The sequence below is a fragment of the Euleptes europaea genome, chromosome 5 (assembly GCF_029931775.1).
Source record: "Euleptes europaea isolate rEulEur1 chromosome 5, rEulEur1.hap1, whole genome shotgun sequence".
In the NCBI taxonomy this organism is placed as follows: Eukaryota; Metazoa; Chordata; class Lepidosauria; order Squamata; family Sphaerodactylidae; genus Euleptes; species Euleptes europaea.
In genome coordinates this window covers 55940418-55954740 of record NC_079316.1, presented here as the reverse complement: position 1 = coordinate 55954740, position 14323 = coordinate 55940418, and the positions used below count along the sequence as shown (strand labels likewise).

General features: G+C 41.2%; 1 protein-coding gene across 9 annotated transcripts in view; it reads left to right on the top strand.

Moving 5' to 3' along the window:
* Window positions 1-14323, top strand: part of SH3PXD2A (SH3 and PX domains 2A) — a 271900-nt gene that overhangs the window by 196556 nt on the left and 61021 nt on the right. For 7 of the 9 annotated variants that reach the window (XM_056849280.1, XM_056849281.1, XM_056849279.1 and 4 more), the window contains one exon: window positions 673-804. In XM_056849280.1, the coding sequence (XP_056705258.1) occupies window positions 673-804 (132 nt within the window). Of the gene's footprint in view, window positions 1-173; window positions 196-354; window positions 434-672; window positions 805-14323 lie in introns of those variants that run through there. The other 2 variants (XM_056849287.1, XM_056849286.1) reach the window with 2 other exon arrangements.

Sequence of the window (14323 nt, the reverse complement as noted above, 5' to 3'; positions counted from 1 at the left end):
AAGAGGAATCTGGTGCTGCAAAGCTTCTTCTTCTGTTTCAAGTAAACAGTCTTTTGTGCCCTCCCTTCTTTTCCCCTTCCTCCACCCCCACCTCCTTTTATTCAACACTGCTCATGTGTTTTCTATTTAAGGGCTGCAGCGTGAGGCAAATATGATTGGCGTCCACAGCCCCCTTTTGACTCTCTGCTCGAGCCTGTAAGAGCAAAGTAGGAGCGCAGCCTATAAGGGAGAGAAATCATGGACTTTCACGTTTACTGAGGAAGCCCTGGAAATCATTTTTCCCTTTAAAAAAAAAAAAAAAGACTGGTTGTGTGGCTGGGATGGATTTTTCTCTCTGAATGGGAAGAAGGATGGTGTGGAAACCATGTTGGGACGAGGTTTTGTTTTCAAGCTCCATCCTGCAACTTTGAGTTTTAATTGACAATATACTGCTGTGTGTAGTTCCCCCCCCTCTTTCTCTCCAATGTTCCTCTGTGCTGCTGAGCTGTGGGCCAGAGGAAGCTACTTCTACATGGCCAGCCATTTGGGGATATGCCGCGAGCCAAAGTTGTTGTGTTCTGATTGGCTTGGTATTGGTGACAAATTGGCCTATCGTGAGTCGGATGGACAGAGGTTGCTCTCGAGGAGCCATGGCTGGAAGCTGGCTCACAGCTTGCTTTTTCCCTTCCCCAGGTGCTGACGCTAGCTCTGAACCCATGATCCTGGAGCAGTACGTGGTGGTGTCTAACTATGAGAAACAGGAGAACTCTGAGATTAGCCTGCAGGCTGGAGAGGTTGTGGATGTAATAGAGAAGAATGAAAGTGGTAAGTCTTTTTTTTTTCCTTTTCCAACAGTATATATATTTTAAAAACTTCTGTTTCTTTCTTTCTCCATCTCCCTTATGCATCTATGTATTCCGTCTGGTGGTATAGTGTCTGCCTCAGGAGGTGGAGACAGTATTCCTCCCCCCCCCACACACACACACTCCTGTTGGTTTGGGCTTTTGGCCAAAATATTGCCTTCTACTGTAAGAATGTCTCTTTAAGCTTGTGCATTAATTACCCAATATACATTAATGGAAAACCTTGGGGTTGTGGGGGAAGGGGTGTGTTCAGAGTGTACGTTCTGTGTTTGTTAGAATGATATAGTTGCTCTGCTGGAAAAGATCTCAGTATTTCCATTACTTACCACTATTTCTGAAAGATTTATTGTAGGGGCTGTAAAACTTCACTCTGGGGATTAAATCTTGGCATGGCAGTTCAACCTTTTGCTCAGCCACTAAGGACTGGGGAGATATGGGTCTATATAGATTTAAAGAGCTTTTAAAGTGGGTAGGTGGATGTGTTGCTTTTAACTGATCGGATCAATTGATTCTGGGCTACTATAAATTATCAGTGAATCAGTTAATTCTGAGTGGCTTTTAAAAATGGATACATTTCAGTTGGCTAATTGCATCCAATTCCACAATGATGGAATTTAAACTGTTGAAAACAGCACCATCAAAACAGATTCTGTGTTGAAAAGAGATAGCTCTAGTTTTAAAATCCGAACTTCCAATTTGTGATCAATTATACTGACTTAAAGTTTTCGGATGCAGTCACTGGTTAGTATATGTGTTAAAGTACACTTTTTTTAATGACATGGATTGGGATCCTCTCCAAGAGAGAAAAACATTTAATTTCCTTCTTGGGAAATCTTCAGATTTGTTTATAACTGGAAAGGAGTGGGTGAACACTAGCATTTCCAATATTGTTAATAGCTTATCCAAACTACAAAAAAACCCCAGAGGACTTTAATTCCCTGTTAGGTATATGTGTGTATGAGCATTTCTCAAAAGGGGTTACATTTGTTAAGTCTGTGCTATGTTTTTATTTCTGTTTCTTCTTCCAACTTGCATGCATTCCTACATGAAGGTACTAGTGATTGCTGCTAAGATTGTCCTTTTAGCATCTGGCAGTTTCATTGCAACTGAGAACTTGCATGTATTGCTTAGAACTGAAATTGAACTTTCAGGAAATGTGAACAAATAAGACTATATTATATTTATTGAAAAACTTCAAAATTAATAACGTACCCCAATAGCTAGAAGTTTTAAATTGTGCTAGTGGTTCTGTAAGGATACAAACTGGGCCTGTTTAAGAGCACAAGTCCACAACCAAATTGTTGTGTGGAACCTGCCCTTCTCATATAATAATATATACATTACAAACCCTTTATTTTCACTGGTCAAAATACACTCTGGCTCACAGTTCTGAGACTCTATTAGTTCTTTGCTGAAAGTTCATGAACCCCTTATTGTTAGATTTCTGAGTGGTCAGCTTGATAATGTAATCCTCAACAGGTAATCCTCAAGTCTCCTGGCACTGTTAATTGCAGTGAGGCTAAAGCAGTCATCTATTGAATGAGTGAGAACTGGGCTACCATGTCAAGTGCTTGCCCTAGTCGGAGCAGTGATAAAGTGCTTGGATACTTTGTGCTAGTAAGATGTACCAAAAAGATAAAACCTCTTGGCTATAGAGAAAACTAAAAGTGTGATCCTAAAGACACTTTCCTCTTAATAAGCCCCACTGAATAACATAGGAATGATTTCTGAGTAGACCTGTTTAGGATGACAGGACGTGTTGTCTAGATCATAATCAATCACGTTTTGCATATGGCTTCGTCAGCTACATGTATCTGTGTACAATAAAATCCGTATAATAACATATTTATTACAATATTTTTAGTACAATAGTTCAAATAAAAAGCTAAGCCCTCAATTATCCATTGTTTATAAAATTCATACTGTAAAAAGCCTAAAAGGTTATATAAATATATAAATATTAAATAAATATATCTTACCCAAAAGTATAAGTTCAAAACACCTTAATAGGTAGCATCTCATGAGAGATATTGTTTCTGTGCTGTTTTGGTTCTCCAACTACCAGGTGGTGGCTGGACATCTCCTGCTATTACAACTGATCTCCAGGAGACAGAGATCAGTTCACCTGAAGAAAATGGCCACTTTGGAAGGTGAACTCTAAGGCATTAAACCTCAGTGAAGTCCCTCCCCTCCCCAAACCCTGCCCTCGACAGGCTCCATCCTCAAAATCTCCAGGTATTTCCCAACCTGGAGCTGGCAATCCTATGTGGTGCTGAAGGGAAAGAATAGAGATTATAGCAGCAGTTAATAGGCATCCCTTTTAAATACTAGACTTCTGGCAGCCAATTAGGCATTTCCCATGGACCTCTCTCCTCTCGGATGGATTCTTCTTGTACTGGTTATTTGTGTTAGGAATAACAAGCAATGGAGGGCTCCAGAACATTCAGCTTTTATAGATACAGAGCTTGAGTCTTGACCCAAAGAATTTTGGTCTGGGCCTTCTATAGACCATGACGTATACTTTTCAAATGGCTGTTCTTCTGGCATGAAATGGCCAAAATTTCAAGAAGAGCATCAAGGTGGCACCTCCCACAGGGAGGTAAATGGTTGTCCATGACTAACTCTTTCAGAGTGGAACGTTTGAATTCTGTCTCTGCTGCAAAGGAGCAGATATGCCAAGTTTCCCAGGCAAGTTTCCCCAGACGGTATTTAGATGTTCATCCCCTTGTCCCTCCCCAGTCTGCAGATGAGCTATACCTATGTGGATAGATAGGCAGATAGATCACAATGGGTAGCCGTGTTAGTCTGCCTGTAGCAGCAGAAAACAGCTAGAGTCCAGTAGCATCTTAAAGCCTAACAAAAGTTCTGGCAGGGTATGTAGGGTTGCCAACCTCCAGGTAGTAGCTGGAGATCTCCCGCTATTTCAACTGATCTCCAGCCAAAAGAGATCAGCTCACCTGGAGAAAATGGCTGCTTTGGCAATTGGACTCTATGGCATTGAAGTCCCTCCCCTCCCCAAATCCAGCCCTCCTCAAGCTCTGCTCCAACAGTCTCCGGGTATTTCCCAACCTGGAGCTGGCAACCCTAAGGGTATGAGCTTTGGTGAGTCACAGCTTAATTCTTCAGATACAGCTGTGTCCAAAGAATGTGAAAGCTCATACCCTAACTAAGGTGATAATATACATTTAGAATCTGACGAAGGGAGCTGTGAATCTCGAAAGCTTACACCCCCAAAATCTTGTTCGTCTCTTAAGTGCTACTAGACTCTATTCTAGCTGTTCTACTGAACACCAACATGGCTTCCCTTTGAAACTAATATACACACTGTTTATTTAAATATTTTTGCTTTTTCCTCCTCAGTGGGGACCCAAAGCAGTTTACAATATCATTCTCCTCATCTCCACAACAACCCTGTGAGGTTGGTTAGGCTGAGAGTTTGCGACTGGCCCAAGGTCAGCTAGCAAGCTTCCATGGTAAAGTGGGGATTTGAATCTAGGTGTTTCAGATCCTAGTTTGACACTCTAACTATACCAGGCTGGCTTTTATAATGCCTTTCCCCTCAAGGCGTGTCAGTTAATACATGTACCCAAAATGGTAATAGATATTAAAATGTAAAAGTCACTCTGTATATTTCAAATACCAATTTAAGCTTAAAATTTACCTGGTTTTGTCTTTGTGTGTGGTATTATCCTGAATGAGGATAGATGGATCTATTTTTAAATAACGGTGCTGCGTGTAGGTGAAGGTGCTAATCCCTGCCCTCTCCTATACCTCTCTGTAGTTCTTGAAGCATTTTTCTCCCAGACAGGTTACATCTGACGTTAGAGCCTGATTCAAGACTAGTAAAATGAAATGTAGCAGGGAAAGAGATTTTACTGCTTTTACTTAGAAACTGTTTTTGTTTAAAAGCCCCTTCCCAGGAACCTGTAGTAAAGGACAGGAGGAAAGCTTGGTTGCATGCCAATTTCCCCTCTCTGTGCAAGTGATAATATTTATTGCCTATTTTTAACAATCAATACATTTTCTCTTATCTGTCTGAAATGTAGTAGGGTCTTTCTTGGGTGAGGGGGTACGTTGTCTGACAATTCCATCTAGATTGGATGGAAACTAAAAGATATCGCTACAGTTGTTTCCTACTAGAACCAATCTGTACTAATAAAGAAACAGGCATGATGGCTACAATAAAGAAAACAGAAAATGAAGCAATAAAACCAACCAACCATTTGTGTTCATCCCTTATTCTTTGTGCAGTGGCTCTTCTGCAGGTTGCTTTCATTGTAGTACAAATAATTGAGCCTTTTGAAGAAAGAGAGGAGAGAAAGCACTAAATCTGAACTATTTGCCAAGTTTTACTTGGATGTAGCTTGAAATGGTCCAGTTTTAAATTGTGGCTAGGCTGTCTGTAATGGAAACCTTGATACTGTTAAATATAATCTTCTCTTGGGTTTTTGCCTATTATCCCAGTGAGGCCGGGAAAGGAGGAGAGCATCATGGGGGTCTCTTCCTTCCCCCCCATTGGATCTGTGTTTGTAATGCTGAGAGAATGAGATAGCCAAGATGCTGAATAACCCTGTACTTATTGTGTAATCGCTAACCTATTTTATTTATAATGCCGTATTACAATAAACTTAACTTTATCTGACCCCAAGAGAGGTCTGCATTTTTTGAGGGAAAATGGCACCCTGCCTTTGGCAGGAAATGGTGGATTTCAGTCCCTCCCTTCCCAAGATTATCTTTCTGGCTACAGAATATTGCTTTTTGAGAGCATTTGACTTTTTTTTTAAAAAAAGCCATGGCAACTGAAGTCTTAACGTATTTAAGTATCTCCTACAAAGCGAATGGATTTATGTTCTCCAAACTATGTGCTTTGTTTTGTTACTACATAGGTCTCTTTGTGACTTTTCATATGCATAACTACCAGAAATCTGTTTAAAAGAACAAATGTGTTAAGACTAAACAGAATCTTGGATCAGCTTGCTCCCTGGTTTCTTGGCCTGTAGCAGCTTGATAAGGAGGCTTAACAGACTCTGTCCATATAATACAGTGCCTCTAGCTTAGCCAACTGCTCAGTCATGGAAACTGTTGTCGCTAAATTGCCAGTTGCTGTCTTATCTTGGGTCCCCTTAACCGTTCTAGCTTTTCAAAAGGGAGCATCCCATTTCAAACTAGCCTGTGGGTGGCCAGCAATCTCTTCGGCAACTAGCAAAAATGTATCAAAAGGTTTTATGAAAGAGCTAGTTGGTTCTGTAGCAGTCTTTGGTTTATGAGGCGCTGCCGCTGTCTCCCTCTGCCTTTCTATTCGTCATGTGTATATGATCATGTAGGCTTAAAAGTGATGATTATAGAATTGACTCTTGGTTTGTTGCTCTTGAGGCTGTTGTATCAGAAGGAGCCAAATTCATAACAGTGTTGCTCTGTTTCTGGAAATATGATTTAGGAATCGTAATCCCTTCTCCCCATCTTTTAATCAAGCAGGGTTCCATAAACATTCTGTGGATCCAGTTCACCATACTGAAGCTACAAAAAGTTGTTTGCTTTTTGGTGTTACTAGTAGTTCTGTTACTTCTCTTGCTCATTCAAGAAATCAATAAATGATTCTCTTGTAGCCAGAGGGCAGATTTGTCAATCTTCTACCTGCAGTTTTTGGTGTCTGATCTTCCTACAACTAATGGTCTGTCTGGCCTTCTTACAACTAATGGTCAATTAGCTAAGACAGCATTTCAAATATGACTGTGAATTTCTCTGCCGGAGTCTAGAATTACCCTGCATGTATTTGTTTCTCTTGTAAATTGCTATACACCTTACAGCAGGGGTATCAAACTCAAAAGTGACAAGGGCTGGATATGACATAAATGTCACTTGGTTGGGCCAGGCCATGCCTCGCCAGCCCAGATCGAGAGTGGGGGAGGGGTGGCTGCCTCGCCTGGCTCGTGGGCCATATAAGACCTCTCAAGGGGCCGGATCTGGTTCTCGGACCTTATGTTAGACACCCCTGGCTTACAGGAATACCATGAATTCTAAGTTAAGCAAACTAGGAAAGTGGTCACATCAGGGCATCTTTCTGTGTCCAGCACCAGTTCTCAGATTCTTCAAGTTCTTTGTGATTTGATGCCGCACAAGCCATGTTCAGTTTTTTTTTAAAAAAAAAAGAACTGTACTGTACCGTTGGTTAGCCTGTTCAGAATTCAGGCTAACTTCAGAGGTAAAAGATTCAGACCACCCCAGTGCCTTTTGGAAGAGTTGTTTTTCTATTTTGCCTGCTTATTGCCTGGCAGCATATAGTGCCAATAGGATAAAGCAATACTGTAATCACATCTGGAGATGAAATGGTTGGTGCCAGTCGCTAGGTAACTGAATTTTCATCACACATCTTTTTCCTGCTGAGATCAGACTGGCAAGGTTACAGTTTGATCAATGTGGCAAACTGCCTTGGCTTGTGCCAGAGGATTAGTTGAAAAGTGGTGATTGAACAGTAAAGAATTTTTTAATGTCCCTATTAGGAATAGCTCAGCTGGGGTTAACTCTTTCCTTCCTTTCCCTCTGTACTATCAATAAGGAGATCAAGAGCTCTGTTCCAGCTATGATGTAGACTGTAGGGCAGTGGCCTGAAAGCTGATACCTCTCAGATCATCAAACTGTTAAAAAAAAAATACTTCCCTTGCTGCCATTCCGTTTGGAGGAGGAAACTGGAGAAGAGAACATGAGATATTAAATACCCCATTGAGAATAGTGTGGTGTAAGCGCAACCTGGGCTTGCCCAAATTGCTTTCCCTCACTCAGACACACAACTCCTCCACATATAGAAGTCACACGTTCGAGCCTCTCACACTGGACAGCTGCCTGTTCCCCAAGGCATATAATAGACATTAAAGAAGCAATTCTGCCTGGCTCCCAGCAAAGTGATGCTATTTAGAAATTCTCATAAAATTGAAGGTAGTGCTGGTGTTACATTACTCCTTCACAATATTAACCTGTTCCCTAAACTACCCAAATGGCATCAAATGTTCAGATTTCAAATTTCAAATACCTTTATTGACATAGTACAATCTGCAAAACTACCCAAGTGGCATCAAACTGTTGCATGGCTAGATTCACAGAGTAATTTACAGTGCAGTCTGAAACAGTTGCACTCTTCTGAGCCTGTTGGCGTCAGTGGACTGAGATAGGTAACTGCTTATGCTTTGCAAAACTAACTGCAGTCCTACCTTCAATTTATTAGCCCACCATAACAACATTAGTCATTTGTGGTTTGTCAATAGCTGAACGAGGTGAGGATAGAATGGGATGCCCAATTCGGTTTACAAACACTTTCTTGAGTGGTTGCTATGAAAGTTATTCTTTCTTGTCAAAGCATATCAAATTAGTAGCTCCTTAACAGAGAGAAGTAATGTTAGAGTGTTAGCAAGTGGCGAAGTATCATTACTTGGAAAATTAACTATTTTGGGGGAATAGAAGCAGTAAGAGGTTCCATTGTAGGATTCATTCACCTTCCTTCTGTTTTTAAACCAAGGTTGTGACTTCTCTTCTTGGTACAGTAATTTCAAACACTCCCTGAATCAAAAACAGCTGAATGGAGAGAGGTGGGAGCATGTAGGAACATGTATAGACTTCAGCATCCTATACTTTAAGGTCTAGATCTAGACAACCAAGTAGAATACTTAAGGAGTACTGAACATAACATTGATCAGGTGAAGTGTTTCAAATACCTTGGTGGTGTTTAACAATATAATGGAAGAAGGACTGCTCATGCGCAGTCAGTAACTGACGACACAAAGGAGCTCTGCAACTATCCTCAGATTTTATCATACAAAAGGGGGAGAGTTTATGCCTGCAGCCATTAAATTATTCTTAGCTAAAACTTTACCACAACTCACTTATGGTGCCCAACTAGGTCCCTATAAAATTTTTATTATGTTAGAAAACATTCAATCAGGCTTTCTTAGGGCTCTCTTCAAAGCTCCTAGATGTACCACCAATGCAATATTATGTCAGGAGGTGGGATTATTAAAAGTAGAGACTAGGGCTTGGATGATTATTATCAACTATTGGCTGAAAGTACCTTCATCCAGCAAGTTTAATGCCTTTCCTCCTTTCACTCAGGGATAGATTAAAAATTGCTCAAGTTAGGCATAGACCCTGAACAATTATTGGAAAAAGGATTCAGGAGGGTGACTCCCTTCAATCAGTCATCAGGTAGAAAGCCATGAGCATAATTAAGGAACATTTATTTAGGTACTGCTACAACAGTACAGTTTGTACAGCATGACATGTTCTACCCAATTTGTCGGTGTTCTACCATCTGGCCAGCTTCCCAACTTCTGGTCATATTTGACTCTTCCTCAGTATAGGCGTGCCTTTAAGTTGGCGCGCCTACATGCCTTACCATCTACAGTTATGCAAGGGAGGTGTCTTAAGATACTGTACTCTGATACAGAATGTGACTGCAGGGCAGGTAGTTTAGACACTCTGTGTCATGTGACTTTTGAATGCAACTATTTTACTGAGGCTAGAAATCTTTTAATTTTTCCTTTGCTCCAAAATATAGATCAAGTGGAGACATTACCTCTTTTATTAGAAGATAATAGTAGACCCATTCTTTTGGTTGCAAAATGCCCTTGATTTTCGCAGCCATTCAAATGCGGTCTAGTTTTTTAAAAATATTTTAGTAATCTGCTTAAAACGAATAAGTTAAGAAGCAGTATGAGGTACAGAGAGAGAGAGATCTCACAGTGAGTGTACGTAGAATTGCCTTACATGGAACCCCAGGACATCCTTCAATAAAAAGTAAGAGGCTTTGTTTCTGCAAGGCACTACAGAGTTCAGTTGCTTGCTTATGCTTGCTGCAACACTCCGAGGAACTTTTGCCTCTAGCTAATCGAAAGAGTTAAACCTTCTTGAGAAGCAGCCATCTTATTAGGAGCTTCTAAGATGCATTTATCAACTTGGACCCTGACTTCATGCAGCACCGCTGGTACTCCCAGATCGTGTGGTCATGTCAGAATTATGCAAGATGGCCATTCATCATTGAAGGTTGCCATGTCTTGTGATGTTTCCCCCATTTTTAGTGGAACACAGAAGGAACAACGAGGGTTGCTATAACATTGTAAAAACAAAAATCCAGATGCAGTTTGGGCAAAATGAGAGCAAAAAAAAAAAAAAGCACCTTCCTGACCCATGTCACCCACAGAGAAAGGAATTTGTTTGTGGCTTTAATAAGGAGAATTGTTTTGGATGGATGTTGAAGAGACAGTTATTGGGCAGGGACTCGCATGACTAAAAGCAGATGATATTTCACAGTTCAAACTAAAAAGTGGGATAGTCCGTCTTTAATGCATTAATGCTTTGATTTTTATGAAAAAGATGATGCTAGGGAACATTAAATATAGGACACACAATGAATAAAATGAATACTAAAGTTCCACTAATTTGCTTTAATTCAAGAAGCCTTAGTTATTCCATGCTTATGGCCAGTTGATGAAGATGAAGGGGTGGAAACTTGCTTGTGTCTTTTGCAGACACATCTAATTCCTCTCTGATGCAGGACAGACAGAAGAAGAATGGATCTGGTTAAACATTGTCTTTATGCCAGGCTTGCTGAATTCAGTCCATAAGACATGTATAGTGGTCTGCCAGATGTTTTAAAAATAGATGGATTGTTTGGGTTTTTTTTGGGGGGGGGTAGTCTTAGACGGGCAGCTAGTGCAGAGTTATTAAGCCTTTCCCAGGTTGCATTTGGTAAGTTGTTCTACAGAAAGAGCTGCTCTTGCCTATCAAGTTTCTGGCAATGAAATCAATAAGGCTGTGATGTGTGCATGGTGCTCAAGTAATCGATATGTTTGATCATGCTTCTGGAAACTGATGGATGTAAGTTGCTGACTGTGTTTTTAAATGTATCAGTTGGCGTGGCTTTTGCTACTACAGAGAGCCAAGGAGCGCAGGTGATCTGTGTTTTCCGTTTTTGCACTACTCTGTAATGGGGCAAAGTGAAATTCCTGCTGCTCTCCTCATCATGGGATGTGCTTGCTGTCAATTCATAAGAAGTATGAGCAGCTTTTGAGCTATTGATTGGGGGTGGGTGGGTGAAGGGGCTTTGCTGAACCATCCAAGCCTGGAAGCAAAGCAGAATAGTATATATCCTATTGTTAGCTAATAGCAGACGGGCACATGTGGGGCCGGATGAGGTTTGTGCGTTGTTCATTTAGGTCAGTAAGTTTTATATTTATCTGTGACCCCAATATGTATTAACCATAGATCATTGCATTCCCCATCTCTTTTCCATTTAGGATTCAATCCCTCACTGTTTTTGGAGGGTGTGTGTGTGTGTGTGTGTGTGTGTGTGTGTGTGTGTGTGTGTGTGTGTAGGAGCAATCAAAACTGGAAGCCTCTGGCAGTCTGACATGGAGCAGCCCATTCCCCAAGCTTAGGGTGTTGCTACCTCATTCACCTATATCTGTAAACCAGACCATAAATTTCTCTTCCTGCTAAGAATTGTCTTGCTGAATTAAGCAGAAGAACAACTAGCCCAGCTTTGTTTCCATCACCAGCCAGCTAGACGCCTCTGGAATTTCATAAGAAGGGCACAAAGGCGATGGCCATTCCATGTTAATCACAAGGCTGTTCTGGCTTCAAACCTAAGTTAAAGTGGGCGGTGGGTACATGAAATGGCTGGGTGTCAAATATATTAGTGACCAGCGTGGTGTAGTGGTTAAAAGCGGTGGACTCTAATCTGAAGAATCAGGTTTGATTCCCCACTCCTCCACGTGAATGGCAGACTCTAATGTGGTGAACTGGGTTGGGTTCCCCACTCCTCCACATGCAGGTTGCTGGGTGATCTTGGGCCAGTCACAGTTCTCTCAGAACTCTCTCAACCTCACCTACCTCACAAGGTGCCTGTTGTGGGGGGGGGGGAGGCAAGCCGCTTTGAGACTCCTTTAAGTAGAGAAAAGCGGGGTATAAAAACCAACTCTTCTTCTTCCTCCTCAAATATGAAACCATCATCCCTCTTTTTGCCCCTTCTGATTTCTGGGTAGGGTATTTAACTAAATTGTACTAAAGGAGGACAGGCCTTTCAAGTCTGGAATGAAGAAACTGTCCAACAGCAACTTCTCCATGCAGTGATGGCTTCAAAGTGTGCAGCTCTAGGTCTAAACAAGTAAGTTCTAAATATAAATGCAGTGAAGATAAGAGTTTCAAGGTGTCCCACTCAACACCCTCTCCTCCATAGTCCCAGCTCCTGTGCCCTTGTATTTCCTAGGCCCTGATCAAAGTTGTAACAAAAGCCAGTTCGATGTAGTGTTCAGAGTGTCAGGCTAGGATCTGGGAAACCTAGGTTCAAATCCCCACTGTGCCATGGAAGCTTGTTGGGTGACCTTAACCTCCCTCAAAATATTGTTATGAGAATAAAATGGAGGAGAGGAGAACATTGCAAGCTACTTTCAGCCCTGATTGGAAAGAAAGAAAGAAAGAAAGAAAGAAAGAAAGAAAGAAAGAAAGAAAGAAAGAAAGAAAGAAAGAAAGAAAGAAAGAAAGAAGGAAGGAAAGAAGGAAAGAAAGAAGGAAAGAAGGAAGGAAGGAAAGAAAGAAAGAAAGAAAGAAGGAAGGAAGGAAAGAAGGAAAGAAGGAAAGAAAGAAGGAAAGAAGGAAGGAAGGAAAGAAGGAAGGAAAGAAGGAAAGAAAGAAAGAAGGAAAGTCAGTAAACTTGGTGCAGAGATCCCTTATCTGTGTCACCAAGCTAAAGCAAAAAAACTTATTTTCATGCAAGTGCACACATCATAGCATTGCATATAGATGTATAAGTATAGGGAGGCCTGGATTCTTGTTTCTCAGTTGACTTAAACTAACTCAGGGGAGGAAGTGTAAGAGATTATAGTTCCAAATGCTCCATGAAAACAACCGTAGACATTTTAGTTTTAGACTATGAAATAGTTAAAATTTCAATCTGGTCCTTTAAAAAAAGCAGTGAAAATTGTTAGGAACAGGTAGGGTGCAGACCATAAGAAACTCTTGAGAAAAACTTTTCACTTGTTTATTCATCACAGCTTGGCAAACCATAGTAGCATTATGTATGCTGCAAAAGATAAATTCAATCCACTTTCTTCAACATCTGACATGCTAACAAAAATGGCCTCAAAGATCCCCAGTTTCCTAATGCGACACAGTAACCTTGGGGATGTCTAATAGTGGTGTAGTGGTTAAGAGCGGTGGTATGGAGCAGCGGCGGCTAATCTGGTGAACTGGATTTGTTTCCCCACTCCTACGCATGAAGCCAGCTGGGTGACCTTGGGCTAGTCACACTCTCTTAGCCTCACCTACCTCACAGGGTGTCTGTTGTGGGGAGGGGAAGGGAAGGGAAGGTGATTGTAAACTGGTTTGATTCTTCCTTAAGTGGTAGAGAAAGTCAGCATATAAAAACCAACTCTTCTTCTTCTCCTTCTCCTCCTCTGTCTGCCATAGGCAATGATCTCCAAAGATGCTCTACTGAAAGAAAAGGCTCCTACTGATGTTTACCCAAGAGGCACCTCCACCACCATAGAGTGTGGAAGCATGTGGATCTTTCCACATTCTCCCTTGTTTGTTTTCCAGCCAAGGGCTGGAAAGGACTAGATGGGAACTTCATTACTTGATTTTAATTTCTCTCTTGTTTTTATTCCCAACTCCTTCCAGCTGTCGAACTTATGGCTCTTTCTTCCCACTCCTCATGGAGAAACAGAAACCCACAACAGCTCAGAGCTCAGGTTGGCAGCTCAAAAGGGGAAAAAATTATATGCTGGGCCTCCCCACCCCCTTAGATCCCTTTACGCATTTTCCCCTTTGTTTGTGGAGCCATTGCCAGCTTGGGGACCTTGAAACCTCCCCAGGAAAAATCTGCTTTCTATATTAGAACACTCTAATGTTATAATGATTGGGTTTCTGTATCCGCCAAATAGGTCACCAGCTCAGCAATTTTGCGGAGAGAGCAATACCCGGAAAGATCTGAGGGATATTACAGGATTCCCATTCCTTCTTGCAATGTACCTTGCCTGGTTAGATTTCTAGAGTTACAGCAGCTGAGAAACTATTGTTTCGCTGAGCTCTTGTTACATCATAAAGATCTGGGATTTAAAAAATATTATTCAAATAAATGTTTAAATTTTAAGATTTTTTTTTGTAGCTAATTTAAACACATGTCAGCTTGCCCCCCCCCCCAAACCACGTCTTCTGTTTAATCAGGGGAAATGATTAATGACTTAACTGCATGCCTGTTTTAGACAAATTGGTCTGAAAATATCAAAAGCAAAAGACGGATGGTGCATTTTTATGTCAGATGAGGACAAGATTAATAAAGCATGGAGTGTTCATTTTTATTTTCCCCTGAGCTGCACAGCAAATAAGCAGTTTCAATAATGTCTTGGCAGTCATAGAAACGGCAATCATTAGCAGACCAGTTTCAATTGCAGCCAGAAATATTCCTTCTCCTCCCTCCCCCCTTTGGTGTTGGTGTA